This window comes from Mustelus asterias, chromosome 29 (genome assembly GCF_964213995.1).
Source record: "Mustelus asterias chromosome 29, sMusAst1.hap1.1, whole genome shotgun sequence".
In the NCBI taxonomy this organism is placed as follows: domain Eukaryota; kingdom Metazoa; phylum Chordata; class Chondrichthyes; order Carcharhiniformes; family Triakidae; genus Mustelus; species Mustelus asterias.
This window is the reverse complement of record NC_135829.1, coordinates 4,482,987-4,501,462: the sequence shown is the minus strand read 5'-3', so window position 1 is coordinate 4,501,462 and position 18,476 is coordinate 4,482,987. Positions and strand designations below refer to the sequence as shown.

At 46.8% G+C, this 18,476-nt stretch overlaps 1 protein-coding gene across 3 annotated transcripts in view; it reads left to right on the top strand.

Moving 5' to 3' along the window:
• The window catches only part of LOC144480489 (creatine kinase U-type, mitochondrial-like), a 46,648-nt gene that overhangs the window by 10,990 nt on the left and 17,182 nt on the right, over window positions 1-18,476 (top strand). For 2 of the 3 annotated variants that reach the window (XM_078199978.1, XM_078199980.1), the window contains 5 exons: window positions 1,065-1,235; window positions 7,631-7,829; window positions 14,287-14,382; window positions 15,119-15,340; window positions 16,799-16,884. In XM_078199978.1, coding sequence (XP_078056104.1) covers window positions 1,087-1,235; window positions 7,631-7,829; window positions 14,287-14,382; window positions 15,119-15,340; window positions 16,799-16,884 — 752 coding nt within the window. In that variant the 5' untranslated portion in view covers window positions 1,065-1,086. Of the gene's footprint in view, window positions 1-27; window positions 1,236-7,630; window positions 7,830-14,286; window positions 14,383-15,118; window positions 15,341-16,798; window positions 16,885-18,476 lie in introns of those variants that run through there. The other variant, XM_078199979.1, reaches the window with a different exon arrangement.

Below are 18,476 nucleotides of genomic sequence, written 5' to 3'. Positions count from 1 at the left end.
TGCTGGTGAGGTGTAAACGTTTGGGGATTGAGGGTGTCCGGTGTGTGTTGTTAATGCTGTGGCCCAGAGCCAGAGAGGGAGAGCTGGGGTGAATGCAGAGTGCTGTGTGCAGGGAGCTGCCACTTTACTGCATTGCCTTGGCAGGGAGATGATGGCTGGAGATTGAATGAGTTTGTCTGGGATTTGCTGGGTCTGGAATGTGTTGCATGTCGATTAGAGGCAGATTAATAATAGGGGTTTGTTTGAATTGGGATGTGAGGAGTGTGTGTATGTGTGTAATGGCATAAAGAACATTCTCGGCAATATTCGCGGGCATGGTAATCCTGACACCCTTAGTTAAAAAAAACAGGGGATTCATTAACCCATTTTATTATCCCATCCACTGAGAGCCCCCCTTGGATCTGTACCAGGTCTCCAGTCTCAGCCCCAGAGGCTGGTAGCGCTGGGCGCTGTCCACGTACAGTGGTGCTGAAACTGGGAGCTCAGCCTGTGTGCAGTGTAAATGTATGTACCCCTGCTCCACCGCCACCCTCCCCTCACTGTTCAAACCTCCCACTGCACAAAGCAGTTTGGGAATGTGCTGGCATCATCATCTACTGGGCAAACAATCCAACATTCAAATTAAAATGGCTTTGTAAATGACGCTGACAATAACTTGTTACACACAAACAGGTGGGGGGGGGGGGGAAATAATGAGATTGCTGTGGGTGGGGTGGTTGAGGGGCATTGATAATCAGAAAAGGGGTTTGTGCAAAGGGCACTTAGTGATATTAGTTTATAATGTGCTCAGAGCTTGGAATATACAAATAGGCTGGAGAAATGAGGATTTGGGAAGGGTTGCCTGTGTGTGTTTATTTGGGGGATTGAATGACAGTATGTGCCAGTCCTGTTTGATTGAATCAGTCAGTGTCTCAAGAATGCGTTCACTGCGGCATTTTCAATGCGCACGTTGCTGTAATCGCCTTGCCACACGCTCCAGCTTCCTGTACATTCACATCACGTCCTCTCCTTCTGCCCTCAATCCTCTCTCGCTGCCGCTTTTTTTCGCCCCCCCCCCCCTACAGGTTCCTGGGACTCGCTGTGAAAATGGCCAGCACTCTCTCCCGGTTCTGGAGCAGCAGAAAAGCCAGCCGCATCCTCACGGTGGTGGGAGCCGGTTCCCTGGCAGCCGGGCTCCTCCTCACCAGGAACCATGTCAAAGCCCAGAGTGAACAGAGGAGACTGTACCCTGCCAGGTAAGAGGCAAATCTAACTACATTCCTCGGAGCTGGAGAGAGTAATCAGCTCCAGCCTGTTATCCATCATTCAAAATCGGCACTATTGGTAAAATAATTCACTCTTGGTCGATAGTTGATTATTGGCTAACTGGGTTTGTGCTTTGTCTGGTTTATATCCTTGTAGACTCTCTCTTTATGCAATCCTTAAGTTAAAGGGGTGACCCCAAGGTCAGACCAATAATGTAGCAACCCTGTGTGTACCAAACCACCCTCTCCCCACTATTTACATCAACACAGACATCCAACTCTGGGGAACATCCAGGGTCTAATTTCACAAAGAGGAACTTTCCTCTGTCGGGGTGAGGCAAGGTTAGGTGACCTTTGGGCTCCAGAAATACTTAACTCTTTCCCAAAACCTTAGCAAAGAATCGCTGTGCCACAATGTGGATGAAAGCACAAGCTCAAACACTAATCCCAACTCCATACAAAGCTGCTAACATGCCACTGGCTGCTAAAGCAAAAGTGTAAAGATCTTGCCCTGTGTGGATTCAGTTCAAAGAATCTTCCCTTGATTCACTATGTTGTTGTGGGGAACCTTCACAAATGCCTGTAACATAGGAGATAGGAGCAGGAGGAGGCCATTCGGCCCTTCGAGCCTGCTCCGCCATTCATCACGACCATGGCTGATCATCCATCTCAATAGCCTAATCCTGCTTTCTCCCCATAACCTTTGATCCCATTCGCCCCAAGTGCCACATCCAGCCGCCTCTTGAATACATTCAATGTTTTGGCATCAACTACTTCCTGTGGTAATGAATTCCACAGGCTCACCACTCTTTGGGTAAAGAAATGTCTCCTCATCTCCATCCTATATAGTGAATCCTCAGACTGTGACCCCTGGTTCTGGACTCCCCCACCATCGGGAACATCCTCCCTGCATCCACCCTGTCTAGTCCTGTTAGAATTTTATAAGTCTCTATGAGATCCCCCCCATCATTCATCTGAACTCCAGCGAAAACAATCCTAACCTAGTCAATCTCTCCTCATACATCAGTCCCACCATCTCTGGAGTCTTAAAATCTCATGCTTTATATAGTTAGGATACCTCCTGAGATTCGGGAAGAGACAGAAAATATGCATGAATAACATCAACACACTTAACCGAACTACCCAAAGTTTATTTATTAGTCACAAGTAAGGCTTACAGGGCGGCATGGTAGCACAGTGGTTAGCACTGCTGCTTCACAGCTCCAGGGACCTGGGTTCGATTCCCGGCTTGGGTCACTGTCTGTGTGGAGTTTGCACATTCTCCTCGTGTCTGCGTGGGTTTCCTCCAGGTGCTCCAGTTTCCTCCCACAGTCCAAAGATGTGCAGGTTAGGTTAATTGGCCATGCTAAAAAATTGCACCTTAGTGTCCTGAGATGCGTAGGTTAGAGGGATTAGCGGGTAAAATATGTAGGGATATGGGGGTAGGGCCTGGGTGGGATTGTGGTCGGTGCAGACTCGATGGGCCGAATGGCCTCTTTCTGTACTGTAGGGCTTCTATGATTTCTATGACATTAACACTGCAATGAAGTTACTGTGAAAATCCCCTAGTCGCCACACTCAAGCACCTGTTCAGGTCAATGCACCTAACCCACACATCTTTCAGACTGTGGGAAAAAACCAGAGCACCCGGAGGAAACCCACGCAGACACAGGGAGAATGTACAAATTCCACACAGACAGTGACCCAAGCCAGGAATTGAACCCAGGTCCTTGATGCTCTGAGGCAGCAGTGCTAACCACTGTGCCACCGTGCCACCCACAGCACGGTCATTAAGGATTAAAGGTTCTACAATACTTAAAAAGGCTGAAATTTTATATTATGGAATATAGGAAAAGTGAAGAATGTCTCACATCACAATATTGTCAGAAAGTGCAAGAGATAGAAATATTCGAGAGAATCAATTATTTACATTCTGGCCATCTGCTGTTAAATCCACATCTGTGGTCTAGCCAGCATTAACCTGGTATTAACCCCTCTAATCCACAATAATTCTTGGGCCTGGGTTACAGCTATAATTGTCACTCAGGTGCAGAAAATTGAACATGGCTGACGAATTGTCTTGGGATTTATCCACCCAATTGCTGGGAGGGCGGGAGTTACAGGCAGTCCACTCAGATATAAAACTGCTCGGTACTTTTCACACATCTTTTCAAATTAATCCCCCCACCAACGGTACACCTGTCTCTCACCCCAGTGACAACGCAGCTCTCCAAACTTAACGCATGATTCACAGAGTACAGTCTAGAATTGCATCACAAGGTGTTTTTGACAATTCGGTTGAAAAGTGTGACATTTCGCAACCTCACCATTACGTGTTACTGAAACGCAAGTTGGAGCTAATGTCCAGTTTCTGAGTCTTGACAGAAAAATACCATTACAACCACGATCAAGGGTTGCTTCAGGATATATTAGTGATTCAATATCAATTTGTCTTGGCCATTCATACAACTGCTCAAGAGATACAGACATTAAACTACAGTAAACTCAGACATTCAGCATGTGGATTATAATCTGCCACAGTAGGTTGCTAGTTGGTAAATCAGTTAAGCAGATTAGCAAGCGGTCATCCAGAGGTTAGTGCGTTACTCAATGTATAATTGGCTCTGTTCCAATTCCGTTTTATCGGAAACGCCAGGTGAAGTGATAAGATGCACATTTCAGGCCTGCACTGAAGGAGGAAACAGGAAAAGATTAGGTAAAATTTAGAAGTGAGATGGTGGCGTGGAGGTATCAGTGGGCTAGTAATCCACGCTAATGCTCTGGGGGATATGAGTTCAAATCCCACCATGGCAGACATTAGAACTTAAATTAATAAGTGTGAAACTGAAAGTGAATAACCATGATGAATTGTTGTACAAATCCATCTGGCTCACTAATATGCTTCAGCAAAAGAAATCTGCCATCCTTACCTGGTCTGGCTGACATGTGACTCTCTAAAATTGCATAGAATGAATTTTTTAAAGTTTTGATTTTATGGAGAATAGAGGAAGGAGGGTTTTCATTAATTCTTTCATCGGATGTGGCCGTTGTTGGCCATTTGTGGCACATCCCTAATTGTCCTTGAACTGAGTGGCGTACTAGGTCACAGGGCAGTTAAGAGTCAACCACATTGCTGGGGCTCTGGAGTCACATGTAGGCCAGACCAGGTAAGGATGGCAGATTTCCTTCCCTAAAGGGGCATTACTGAACCAGATGGGTTTTTACAAGAATCGATGATAGCTTTATGGTCACTATTACTGAGACTAGCTTTTAATTCCAGATTTTATTAATTGAACTTAAATTCCACCAGCTGCCATGGTGGGATTTGAACTTGTGCCTGCCCACCCCAAGAGAATTAATTGGAGTCCCTGGATTACTAGTATTTGGTTAAGAAAGTAGAAAACAGAACTATTTTATGCCAGTTTTATCATAGAATAGAATCAGAATCCCTACAGTGCAGAAGAAGGCCATTCAGCCCATCAGGCCTGCACCGACTCTCTGACACTGTATCTTCACCGGCGGCACGGTAGTTAGCACTGCTGCCTCACAGCGCCAGGGACCCGGGTTCAATTCCCAGCTAGGGCCATTGTCTGTGTGGAGTCTGCACGTTTTCCCCATGTCTGCGTGGGTTTCCTCCAGGTGCTCCAGTTTCCTCCCACAGTCCAAAGACGTGCCAGTTAGTGCATTGGCCATGCTAAATTCTCCTTCAGTGCACCCGAACAGGCGCCAGAGTGTGGCGACTGGGGGATTTTCACAGTAACTTCATTGCAGTGTGAATGTAAGCCTACTTGTGACTAATAAATAAACTTTTTTTTTAACCAGGTCCTCTCCCCATCCTATCCCTGAAGTCCCACACACTTACTATGACTAATCCACCTAACCTGCACAGCTTGGGACACTAAGGGGCAATTTAGCATGGCTAATCCACCTAACCTGCACATCTTTGGAGTGTGGGAGGAAACCAGAGCACCCGGAGGAAACCCACGCAGACACAGGGAGAACATGTAGACTCTGCACAGACAGTCACCTGAGGCCGGAATTGAACCCGGGTCCGTGGCACTGTGAGGTAGCAGTGCTAACCACTGTGCCACCGTGCTGCCCTTTAATAGTGGGGATTGTGTTTGAGATCAAAAACATTGTGAAGCCATAACTATAAATTCTTCATGGTAAAACCATCAATTACAAGAGGTGATGGAAGTTGGATCAATTTGTGTGAACATTGGAGTGATTGCATCTTTAAAGAAACAAAATAAACAAGATCATCATTCCCTATTAGAAGATGAAGGTGTAGTGATTCAGCTGTTGCTGTGTAAAGAGGACTTTATTGTTTGCACCGAGGTCATATAATATGACGGATGAAAGAGAGTTAAATGCCTCATTTGAAAGACGATGCCTTTGACAGCACTTCCTCAGTACTGCTCTGGCCGTGTCACTCTAGATTATCTGCTCGTGCTCAGAGTAGGACTTGAACCCATTGCCCTATGATTCAGGTGTGAGTGCCAACCTCAGACCTAATACTCACCTGCTGTTATACAACAGAAAGCCGAGGCTGGGGCCAGTGAAATTAACTGCAGGGTGTGGGCAGTCCTGGAGCTTGAAACAGCTTTGAATTTTGGCTTCACAGATTGAACACAATGGGCAGCACGGTGGTTAGCACTGCTGCCTCACTGCGCCAGGGACCTGGCTTCGATTCTGGCCTCGGGTCATTCTCTGTGTGGAGTTTGCATAGAGGTTTACAGCATGGAAACAGACCCTTCGGCCCAGCTTGTCCATGCCACTCTTTATTGAAACCCTGAAGCTAGTCCCAATTGCCTGTATTTGGCCCATATCCCATCGTACCCATGTAACTGTCTAAATGCTTTTTAAAAGACAAAATTGTACCCGCCTCTACTACTACCTCTTGGCAGCTTGTTCCACACACTCATGGCCTTCTGTGTGAAAAAAGTGCCCCTGTGGACACTTTTGTATCTCTTCCCTCTCACCTTAAACCAATGCCCTCTAGTTTTAGGCTCCCCTACCTTTGGGAAAATATATTGTCTATCTCGCTGAAATATGTCCCTCATTATTTTATAGACCTCTATAAGATCACCCCTCAGCCTTCTACGCTCCAGAGAAAAACGTCCCAATCCATCCAGCCTCCCTGTTCTCCCCGTGTCTGCTTGGGTTTCCTCCGGGTGCTCCCGTTTCCTCCCACAGTCCAAAGATGTGCGGGGTAGGTTGATTGGCCAGGCTAAATTGACCCTAGTGTTAGGGGATTAGCAGAGTAAATATGTGGGGTTACTGGGATAGGGCCAGGGTGGGATTGTGGTCGGTGCAGACTCGATGGGCCGGGTGGCCTCCTTCTGCACTTTAGGAATTCTATGAAGTTAATTCAATTCAGGAAGATTTTTTGGGATCATGAATAAAAACATTAATTGTTAATCCTGTTTTTTGGCAGATGTAAAGATCACTGCTGCCCACTCAACTCCTTCAGTAAATTAAAAAGCTAATTTGGCATCATTGAAGGACCTTCACAGTAACTTCATTACAGTGTTATTGTAAATGTACTTGCGACACTAATAAATAAACTTTAACCTTTACACAAACTATTCTTCCTGAGCAAAGTCACAGATGTAAATCTTTAAAAAATGATAAAGATTACCTGCTCCATCAGTACAGCTGCTGATATCAAAGTTCAGGTATGGTACTTGAATGAGTAGAAGTATTTCTAACATATCCAACTCCAACCCTCCTACTGTCTGCACCCGCTGTCTCTGAGGGGGAATATCACCCATGGGTTCTGACCTTGTTTATCATCCAGTAACTCAGCACTCAGTCTGTGAATACCAGATGTGGAGATGCCGGCGTTGGACTGGGGTAGGCACAGTAAGAAGTCTCACAACACCAGGTTGAAGTCCTTCAGGTTTATTTGGTAGCACGAGTTTTCGGAGCGCTGCTCCTTCATCAGGTGAGTGGGACTCATCAGGTGAGAGTAACTCACCTGATGAAGGAGCGGCGCTCCGAAAGCTCATGCTACCAAATAAACCTGTTGGACTTTAACCTGGTGTTGTGAGACTTCTTACTGCGAATACCAGACTCTGGGGTAAATTCATGAGATAGTTGCCCGCAATGTCACCAGACTCTGGTGTGGGTCAGAGAACAGTTCATTTTCCAGTCGGGTCAATTCTCGTAACCATGCTTAGTCTAGTCAGACTCCACATCTTCCCTTCAAACACTGCTTAAACCCTACCAGTGTGAGCAAGTCCTCCAGCACCCAGCCGCATGTCTCCTTCTTTAGCTTGATGTCACTTCCTGCGCTGATTATGTGTCATTTTTTTAAATTTGGAGGCCCAATAGAAATGCACACATTGTTGTGATTGTATACTCATTCTGCTTTACCTTCTCAGTGCAGACTACCCTGACCTCCGAAAGCACAACAACTGCATGTCCTCTTGTCTGACCCCTGGTATATACGCCAGACTTCGCGATAAGGTTACACCCAGTGGCTGGACACTGGATCAGTGCATCCAGACCGGAGTGGACAATCCTGGGCACCCTTTCATCAAGACCGTGGGCATGGTGGCAGGGGATGAGGAATCCTACGAGGTAAGGATAACTGTACAGTGAATACGGACAAAGAGGAAAGAACTCACTTAAAGCACAATAAACTGTTATTGAGTCTAATGCAGGTATAGCATTGCCAAGTATCCGTGAAGTACTGACATTATCTGACTGGGCTAAAACCCATGGCCCATAATATGGGCTCGTTACCTGAGTGGGTGGCACGCTGGCAGTGGTTAGCACTGCTGCCTCACAGGACCTGGGTTCGATTCCCGGCTCGGGTCACTGTCTGTGTGGAGTCTGCACGTTCTCCCCGTGTCTGCGTGGGTTTCCTCCGGGTGCTCCGGTTTCCTCCCACAGTCTGAAAGACGTGCTGGTTAGGGTGCATTGACCCGAACAGGCACCGAAGTGTGGCGACTAGGGAAATTTCACGGTAACTTATTGCATCGTTAATGTAAGCCTTACTTGTGACTAATAAATAAACTTTAAACTTTAATAGCTGCACTAACATCTAATTTAAGATAATCAGTCAAGCTAATAACTAACACTTTCGAGCAATAACATACATTCATTCTGCAAGCAAAAGGAATATGATCAAGCCTGGCACCTCTTTTGAATTACTTGGGAGCTTGGGGAGCCTATAGTTCCCCATTCTTTTCTCCATGGCAAAACCTCAGCCTATCAGAGTTAACTTGCCAACATTCTGCACCCTATTCTCCTGCAGTATAAATTGTTGTGATTGTTTGAAATTTGGCATTCTTGTGTTTGTCCTGATGAATGCAAGATGAAAAGCTTTGGTAACATGTCTCTTTTCAGCAGAATTAAGCTTTGTTCATAGAACCCCTACGGTGCAGAAGGAGGCCATTTGGCCCATCGAGTCTGCACCGACCACAATCCCACGCAGGCCCTATCCCTGTAGCCCCGCAGGCTTTTAAAACCCAGGCTTGTGTCAATCAACCATGACTGCTTCACTTACCTTGATCTCTCTCACACTCTTTTTGATCTGTGTTACTCTGAAGTAGGACATTCCATCCTTCCCTCAGGGTTCTGAGGGAACTTATGAACATCCAAAGTTGACAACTGGAGGTAGTATTGGATGGAGAATTGGCTAATGGGCAGGAAACAGTGAGTGGAGATAAAGGGTTCTTCTTCAGATTGGTGACGTGTAACCAGTGAGCTTCCATAGGGATCAACGCTGGGATCACAACTGTTTAAATTAATGAGCTGGAGGAAGAAAGTGATTGTACCATAGCCAGATTTGCAGATGACACAAAAATAGGTGGAAAGGCAAGTTGCAAGAGGGATAGAAACAGTTCACAAAGAGATATCGATAGGTTAAGTAAGTGGGCAGAAAGTTGGCAAATGGAGTATAATGTGGGAAAATGTGAAGTTTATTTTGGAAGGGAGAACAAAAGAACAGAGTGTTACTTAAACGGAGAAAAGCTGCAGAAAGCTGCAACACAAAGGGACTGGGGTTACTTGTACACAAAACACAGAAAGCTGGCACACAGGTACAGCAGGTAATCAGGAAGGTGAATGGAATGTTGGCCCTTAGTCCAAGGGGTTTGGAGTGTAAGAGTAGGGAAGTCTTGCTGCAACTGTACAAGGTACTGGTGAGGCCACATCTGGAGCACTGCGAGCCGTTTTGGTCCCCTTATTTAAGGAAAGATATTGGCTGGAATTTTACCATCCCGCCCGCCACGGGAATCGGAGCGGGCAAGGGGCGCACAATGGAAAGCTCAAGAACAGAAGGTTGGTTAGGGCAAGTTTAGGGCCAGTTATAGATGGCAGAGGGAAGTTATGTGTGGAACCGGAGGAGATTGGTGAAGCATTGAACCAATATTTCTCTTCGGTGTTCACGCAAGGGGACATGAATATAGCTGAGGAGGACACTGGGTTGCAAGGGAGTAGAATAGACAGTATTACAGTTGATAAGGAGGATGTGCAGGATATTCTGGAGGGTCTGAAAATAGATAAATCCCCTGGTCCGGATGGGATTTATCCAAGGATTCTCTGGGAGGCAAGAGAAGTGATTGCAGAGCCTCTGGCTCTGATCTTCAGGTCGTCGTTGGCCTCTGGTATAGTACCAGAAGATTGGAGGTTAGCGAATGTTGTCCCATTGTTTAAGAAGGGGAACAGAGACTTCCCCGGGAATTATAGACCGGTGAGTCTCACTTCTGTTGTCGGCAAGATGTTGGAAAAAATTATAAGGGATAGGATTTATAGTTATTTGGAGAGTAATGAATTGATAGGTGATAGTCAGCATGGTTTTGTGGCAGGTAGGTCGTGCCTTACTAACCTTATTGAGTTTTTTGAGAAAGTGACCAAGGAGGTGGATGGGGGCAAGGCAGTGGACGTGGTATATATGGATTTTAGTAAGGCGTTTGATAAGGTTCACCATGGTAGGCTTCTGCAGAAAATGCAGATGTATGGGATTGGGGGTGATCTAGGAAATTGGATCAGGAATTGGCTAGCGGATAGGAAACAGAGGGTGGTGGTTGATAGTAAATATTCATCATGGAGTGCGGTTACAAGTGGTGTACCTCAGGGATCTGTTTTGGGGCCACTGCTGTTTGTAATATTTATTAATGATCTGGATGAGGGTATAGTTGGGTGGATTAGCAAATTTGCTGATGACACCAAAGTCGGTGGTGTGGTAGACAGTGAGGAAGGGTGTCGTAGTTTGCAGGAAGACTTAGACAGGTTGCAAAGTTGGGCCGAGAGGTGGCGGATGGAGTTTAATGCGGAGAAGTGTGAGGTAATTCACTTTGGTAGGAATAACAGATGTGTTGAGTATAGGGCTAACGGGAGGACTTTGAATAGTGTGGAGGAGCAGAGGGATCTAGGTGTATGTGTGCATAGATCCCTGAAAGTTGGGAATCAAGTAGATAAGGTTGTTAAGAAGGCATATGGTGTCTTGGCGTTTATTGGTAGGGGGATTGAATTTAGGAGTCGTAGCGTTATGTTGCAACTGTACACAACTCTGGTGCGGCCGCACTTGGAGTACTGTGTGCAGTTCTGGTCCCCACATTACAGGAAGGATGTGGAGGCTTTGGAGAGGGTGCAGAGGAGGTTTACCAGGATGTTGCCTGGTATGGAGGGGAGATCCTATGAGGAGAGGCTGAGGGATTTGGGATTGTTTTCGCTGGAAAGGCGGCGGCTAAGAGGGGATCTTATTGAAACATATAAGATGATTAGAGGTTTAGATAGGGTGGATAGTGATAGCCTTTTTCCTCTGATGGAGAAATCCAGCACGAGGGGGCATGGCTTTAAATTGAGGGGGGGTAGTTATAGAACCGATGTCAGGGGTAGGTTCTTTACCCAGAGGGTGGTGAGGGATTGGAATGCCCTGCCAGCATCAGTAGTAAATGCGCCTAGTTTGGGGGCGTTTAAGAGATCCGTAGATAGGTTCATGGACGAAAAGAAATTGGTTTAGGTTGGAGGGTCACAGTTTTTTTTTTTTTAACTGGTCGGTGCAACATCGTGGGCCGAAGGGCCTGTTCTGCGCTGTAATGTTCTATGTTCTATGTTCTATTGACCTCAGGTGGGATTTTATGGTTTTGGGACAAGCGAAGCCATAAAATCCTGCCCATTGTTTCATCAGAGGCAGTTCAGAGAAGGATGATCCCCAGTATGGAGGGATTGTCCTATGAGGAAACAGGTTGGGACTCTACTCATTGGAAGAATGAGAGGTAATCTTATTGAAACGTATAGGATTCTTAAAGGGTTTGGCAGGGTAGATGCTGAGAGGATGTTTCCCCTCATGGGAGAGTCTAGGACCAGAGGGCACAGTCTCAGAATAAAGGGGTGCCAATTAAGACTGAGATAAGGAGGAATTTTCTTCTCTCAAAGGGTTGTGAGTCTTTGGAACTCTTTGCTACAGAGAGCTGTGGGGGCAGAGTCCTTGTGTCTATTTAAGGTTGAAATAGATTTTTGATCACTAAGGGAATCAAGGGTAAGGGCAGGAAGGTGGATGTGAAGAATGTCGGATCAGCCACGATCCTATTGAATGATGGAGCAGACTCAAAGGGCCAAACGGCCTACTCCTCTCCCTATTTCTTACAATCTCATGGAGTGCACTCCACACTGTGCAGAATATGAGACATTTCTTTTCGTCTCGGAGTCCTTGGAGGGGAAACTGAACGACAGGAAATGAGCTCACTGCCAATCTCTATCACACCTGCATGGAAAAGATAAGCCAATCCCACAGAGTGGGTGGGGGTCACACGACACAGCAGGTTCGAGAAGTAAACGGGGGATAAATCATTATTTGAAATCTCAGATATGAAGAGGTTTGGAGTGTGAGCAGGGGTGTGTCAGTGCAACACCGACCTACAGTTTACAGATCAAAAACTGAAGGCAGATTAAAACGAATAAAATGAACAAATGATTAACATAAGCAGGAATTAAACAAACAGTCGTCGCAATTTGCACTGTTTACTGATGAGTTGATAGGTGCTTAACGCCCAAAGAGATTCAGAATGAAATGTTAGAGTATAATTTATACCTCAGCGTGGTTAATCAGTTACATACTGAATGGAACACGTCACTATTCCTAGCGACATTCAATATTTCAGCAGCTGAACCGATTTAACAGCCCTGACATTGATCTGTCGCACTTTCCAAGGTTGTAAACCGAGAATGGAATCACACGCATCATATGAGGGCATTGACACGCTGTGTCAGAAGGAGAACAGACATACCACACGGCGTTAGGTTTAAATGTGAATGGGGAACATTAACAGAATGGGGAGGGGCTGGACATATTAAATCAGAAATTGATTTTCCATTTCCGTGCCGTGGGTCACGTCCAGAAGAGACTGATGGCATCAAGGACGCCTCCAACTGCAAGGTGAAACTTGCACGTGCAATCACTGCCAGTAATCTCAATGTCAAAGTATTTGCTGGGACAGTGTAGAGGGAGCTTTACTCTGTATCTAACCCCGTGCTGTACCTGTCCTGGGAGTGTTTGATGGGGACAGTGTAGAGGGAGCTTTACTCTGTATCTAACCCCGTGCTGTACCTGTCCTGGGAGTGTTTGATGGGGGACAGTGTGGATGGAGCTTTACTCTGTATCTAACCCCGTGCTGTACCTGTCCTGGGAGTGTTTGATGGGCATGATGTGGAGATACCTGTTGGACTTTAACCTGGTGTTGTTAAACTTCTTACAGTGTTTGATGGGGACAGTGGAGAGGGAGCTTTACTCTGTATCTAACCCCGTGCTGTACCTGTCCTGGGAGTGTTTGATGGGGACAGTGTAGAGGGAGCTTTACTCTGTATCTAACCCCGTGCTGTACCTGTCCTGGGAGTGTTTGATGGGGGACAGTGTGGATGGAGCTTTACTCTGTATCTAACCCCGTGCTGTACCTGTCCTGGGAGTGTTTGATGGGCATGATGTGGAGATACCTGTTGGACTTTAACCTGGTGTTGTTAAACTTCTTACAGTGTTTGATGGGGACAGTGGAGAGGGAGCTTTACTCTGTATCTAACCCCGTGCTGTACGTGTCCTGGGAGTGTGTGATGGGAGGCATGATGTGGAGCTGCCGGCGTTGGACTGGGATAAACACAGTAAGAAGTTTAACAACACCAGGTTAAAGTCCAACAGGTTTATTTGGTAGCAAAAGCCACTAGCTTTCTGAGCCTTGCTCCGAAAGCTAGTGGCTTTTGCTAGCAAATAAACCTGTTGGACTTTAACCTGGTGTTGTTAAACTTCTTACTGTGTTTGATGGGGACAGTGCAGAGGGAGCTTTACTCTGTATTCTACCATGGAAACGCTGGCCTGGCAGTATTTACCATTCCTGGACTCATTATCTTGCCAGAAGATTATTGAAACCAGAAGTCTTATTATTTTTCAGCAGCTTGCTTTAGAACAATCAGCAAACGTTCTGCAAGTGTGAAGGAGAGTTTTGATCGTAGCCATTCCAGAATCATAGGATCATTGAATCCCTACAGTGCAGAAGGAGGCCATTCAGCCCATAAATTCTGCACTGACCACAATCCCACCCAGACCCTATCCCCAACACCCTATGCACCTATCCTAGCTAGTCATCCTGACACTAAGGAGCAATTTAGCATGGCCAATCCACCTAACCCACATATCTTTGGACACTTAGGAGCAATTTAATAAGGCCAATCCATCTAATCTACACTAATGGACACTAAGGGATAAGTTATCATGGCCAATACACCTAATCTGCAGATCTTTGGAGTGTGGGAGGAAACCGGAGCACCCGGAGGAAACCCATGCAGACGCGGGGAGAACGTGCAGACTCCACACAGACAGTGACCCAAGCTGGGAATCGAACCCGGCTCCCTGGCGCTGTGAGGCAGCAGTGCTAACCACTGTGCCAGCGTGCCAGCCTAAACAGTAAAGTGTTCTTATTGAGTTGCCCTGTGATTGTCTATGATGTTCACCGGGTGATGAGGTCTGATTCTCATTGTTGTACTGAGCTGTTTGATTAGCTTAACTCCACCTCCAACGGTGTCTCCTCCTGTGGTGTAGGTCTTTGCTGACATATTTGACCCCGTGATTATGGAGAGGCACAATGGATATGATCCAAAGACAATGAAACATCCGACAGATCTGGACGCAAGTAAAGTGAGTAGGAGATGTGCGTTACTGTGAAAGTATAGAAACATAATCAGAGTGACAACTTGCACTGAATTTATTCATCTTTAATGTGGTAATATGTTCCCAGGTGTTTCCCAGGTTGGGTACCTGGAAGGGAATTAAATGAGTGTGTAAAGGATATAAAATAAGGAGAGATAATAATAGCTGCTGACTCACGCTTGTTAGTTTTACATTTGAAGATAGTGTGGGTGAAAAAGGCATTGATGTGGATAATCAGCCATAATCATGCTGAACAGCAGAGCAAGCTCGATGGGCTGAATGGCCTACTCCTGCTCATATCATTCCTGTAATTAACACATAAAGTCAACGTCTAACACATCCCAGTTCCAAGACACTTCGTGACGATTGCAGGCTCAACACTGAGAGAGCAATTGCTGCCACAAAGCGACTCACCCAGCCATAGATGTTAAATTAGTCTCTTACTGTCGTTCTCTGTGGTAAAAGGGTTAATGTGGGACGTAACGGAGCACCGCTCACACAGTGATATAAGAGATGGGGACCCACACCCAAGGGTCAGTGTAGTATTGGACTGAGACGTGCGTAGAAACAAGCGTGGAGACAGCAATGAGCTTGGATCCTTTACTGTATATTTGTAAATCGTTCCAGTCGCTAACAAAGACTTACAGTTAAGCTGCTAAAGACTATGAAGGCTTTATTAAACCCACTCTGATGTAAAGAGCATCCCGCAATGTTCTCTTTCCAGATTCGGAACGGAGTGTTTGATGACAAATACGTTCTCTCCTCTCGAGTGAGGACCGGGCGGAGTATCCGAGGGCTCAGTATGCCGCCTGCCTGCACTCGGGCTGAGAGGAGAGAGGTGGAGAAGGTGACTGTCGATGCACTGGCCGGATTGAAGGGAGACCTCGCTGGAAAATACTACAGCCTGACCACCATGACGGAGCAGGAGCAGCAGCAACTCATCGACGTAGGTCATCAAACTCACATTTAATCGCAGTTATTGGGGGTTGGCCGGGGCACTTTGATGCTAACATTTCCAAACTAGACTCAAATCTAACCCAGATTCTGGGAAGAAAGTCTCGTGTGTCTGTAAAGCTTCGCATTTGAAAGACTTCCTCCATCCATAATATCACAATGTCTCTTCTTTAATGCTAATTGAGAATCATATTCAGAGGACACCATCTTTTGTGATGGGAGCTCTCTTCCCCCATTTAATAGAAGGACATTGTTGGTCAGTGTAGAGGGAGCTTTACTCTGTATCTAACCCCGTGCTGTACCTGTCCTGGGAGTGTTTGATGGGGACAGTGTAGAGGGAGCTTTACTCTGTATCTAACCCCGTGCTGTACCTGTCCTGGGAGTGTTTGATGGGGACAGTGTAGAGGGAGCTTTACTCTGTATCTAACCCCGTGCTGTACCTGTCCTGGGAGTGTTTGATGGGGACAGTGTAGAGGGGGCTTTACTCTGTATCTAACCCCGTGCTATACCTGTCCTGGGAGTGTTTGATGGGGACAGTGTAGAGGGAGCTTTACTCTGTATCTAACCCCGTGCTGTACCTGTCCTGGGAGTGTTTAATGGGGGACAGTGTAGAGGGAGCTTTACTCTGTATCTAACCCCGTGCTGTACCTGTCCTGGGAGTGTTTGATGGGGACAGTGTAGAGGGAGCTTTACTCTGTATCTAACCCCGTGCTATACCTGTCCTGGGAGTGTTTGATGGGGGCAGTGTAGAGGGAGCTTTACTCTGTATCTAACCCCGTGCTGTACCTGTCCTGGGAGTGTTTGATGGGGACAGTGTCGAGGGAGCTTTACTCTGTATCTAACCCCGTGCTGTACCTGTCCTGGGAGTGTTTGATGGGGACAGTGTAGAAGGAGTTTTACTCTGTATCTAACCCCGTGCTGTACCTGTCCTGGGAGTGTTTGATGGAGACAGTGTAGAGGGAGTTTTACTCTGTATCTAACCCCGTGCTGTACCTGTCCTGGGAGTGTTTGATGGGGACAGTGTCGAGGGAGCTGTACTCTGTATCTAACCCCGTGCTGTACCTGTCCTGGGAGTGTTTGATGGGGACAGTGTCGAGGGAGCTTTACTCTGTATCTAACCCCGTGCTGTGCCTGTCCTGGGAGTGTTTGATGGGGACAGTAAGAAGTCTCACAACACCAGGTTAAAGTCCAACAGATTTATTTGGTAGCAAATACCATAAGCTTTTGGAGTGCTGCTCCTTCGTCAGATGGAGTGGAAATGGAGTGTTTGATGGGGTCAGTGTAAATTATGTACTCAAGCCTCAGGAGTGGGACTTGAAACAACCACTCTCTGAGACACGTGTTGTTACTGAGCTCGGGCTGACAGTTGCTGTCAGTGGAAAGTTTTGTTTCTAACATTCTCCAGTCTCTCAGTAACAAGGTTAACAAATACAACCATTTCTTTCCACAGGATCACTTCCTGTTTGACAAACCGGTCTCACCTTTACTGACTTCAGCTGGAATGGCCAGAGATTGGCCGGATGCTCGAGGCATATGGTGAGTGCATCAGTCCTGTCCCAACTCACATCCCATTCCCATCCCGATCAATCCCAACTCACATCCCATTCCCATTCCCATCCCGATCAATCCCAACTCACATCCCATTCCCATTCCCATCCCGATCAATCCCAACTCACATCCCATTCCCATCCCGATCAATCCCAACTCACATCCCATTCCCATTCCCATCCCGATCAATCCCAACTCACATCCCATTCCCATTCCCATCCCGATCAATCCCACACTCACATCCCATTCCCATCCCGATCAATCCCAACTCACATCCCATTCCCATTCCCATCCCGATCAATCCCAACTCACATCCCATTCCCATTCCCATCCCGATCAATCCCAACTCACATCCCATTCCCATCCCGATCAATCCCAACTCACATCCCATTCCCATCCCGATCAATCCCAACTCACATCCCATTCCCATCCCGATCAATCCCAACTCACATCCCATTCCCATCCCGATCAATCCCACACTCACGTCCCATTCCCATCCCGATCAATCCCACACTCACGTCCCATTCCCATTCCCATCCCGATCAATCCCAACTCACATCCCATTCCCATTCCCATCCCGATCAATCCCAACTCACATCCCATTCCCATTCCCATCCCGATCAATCCCAACTCACATCCCATTCCCATTCCCATCCCGATCAATCCCAACTCACATCCCATTCCCATTCCCAACCCGATCAATCCCAACTCACATCCCATTCCCATTCCCATCCCGATCAATCCCAACTCACATCCCATTCCCATTCCCATCCCGATCAATCCCAACTCACATCCCATTCCCATTCCCATCCCGATCAATCCCAACTCACATCCCATTCCCATCCCGATCAATCCCAACTCACATCCCATTCCCATCCCGATCAATCCCACACTCACATCCCATTCCCATCCCGATCAATCCCACACTCACGTCCCATTCCCATTTCCATCCCGATCAATCCCACACTCACGTCCCATTCCCATTCCCATCCCAATCAATCCCAACTCACATCCCATTCCCATTCCCATCCCGATCAATCCCACACTCACGTCCCATTCCCATTCCCATCCCAATCAATCCCACACTCACATCCCATTCCCATCCCAATCAATCCCACACTCACATTCCATTCCCATTCCCATCCCAATCAATCCCACACTCACATCCCATTCCCATCCCAATCAATCCCACACTCACATCCCATTCCCATCCCAATCAATCCCACACTCACATTCCATTCCCATTCCCATCCCAATCAATCCCACACTCACATCCCATTCCCATCCCGATCAATCCCACACTCACATCCCATTCCCATTCCCATCCCGATCAATCCCACACTCACGTCCCATTCCCATTCCCATCCCAATCAATCCCACACTCACATCCCATTCCCATCCCAATCAATCCCACACTCACGTCCCATTCCCATTCCCATCCCAATCAATCCCACACTCACATCCCATTCCCATCCCAATCAATCCCAACTCACATCCCATTCCCATCCCGATCAATCCCACACTCACGTCCCATTCCCATCCCAATCAATCCCACACTCACATCCCATTCCCATCCCAAT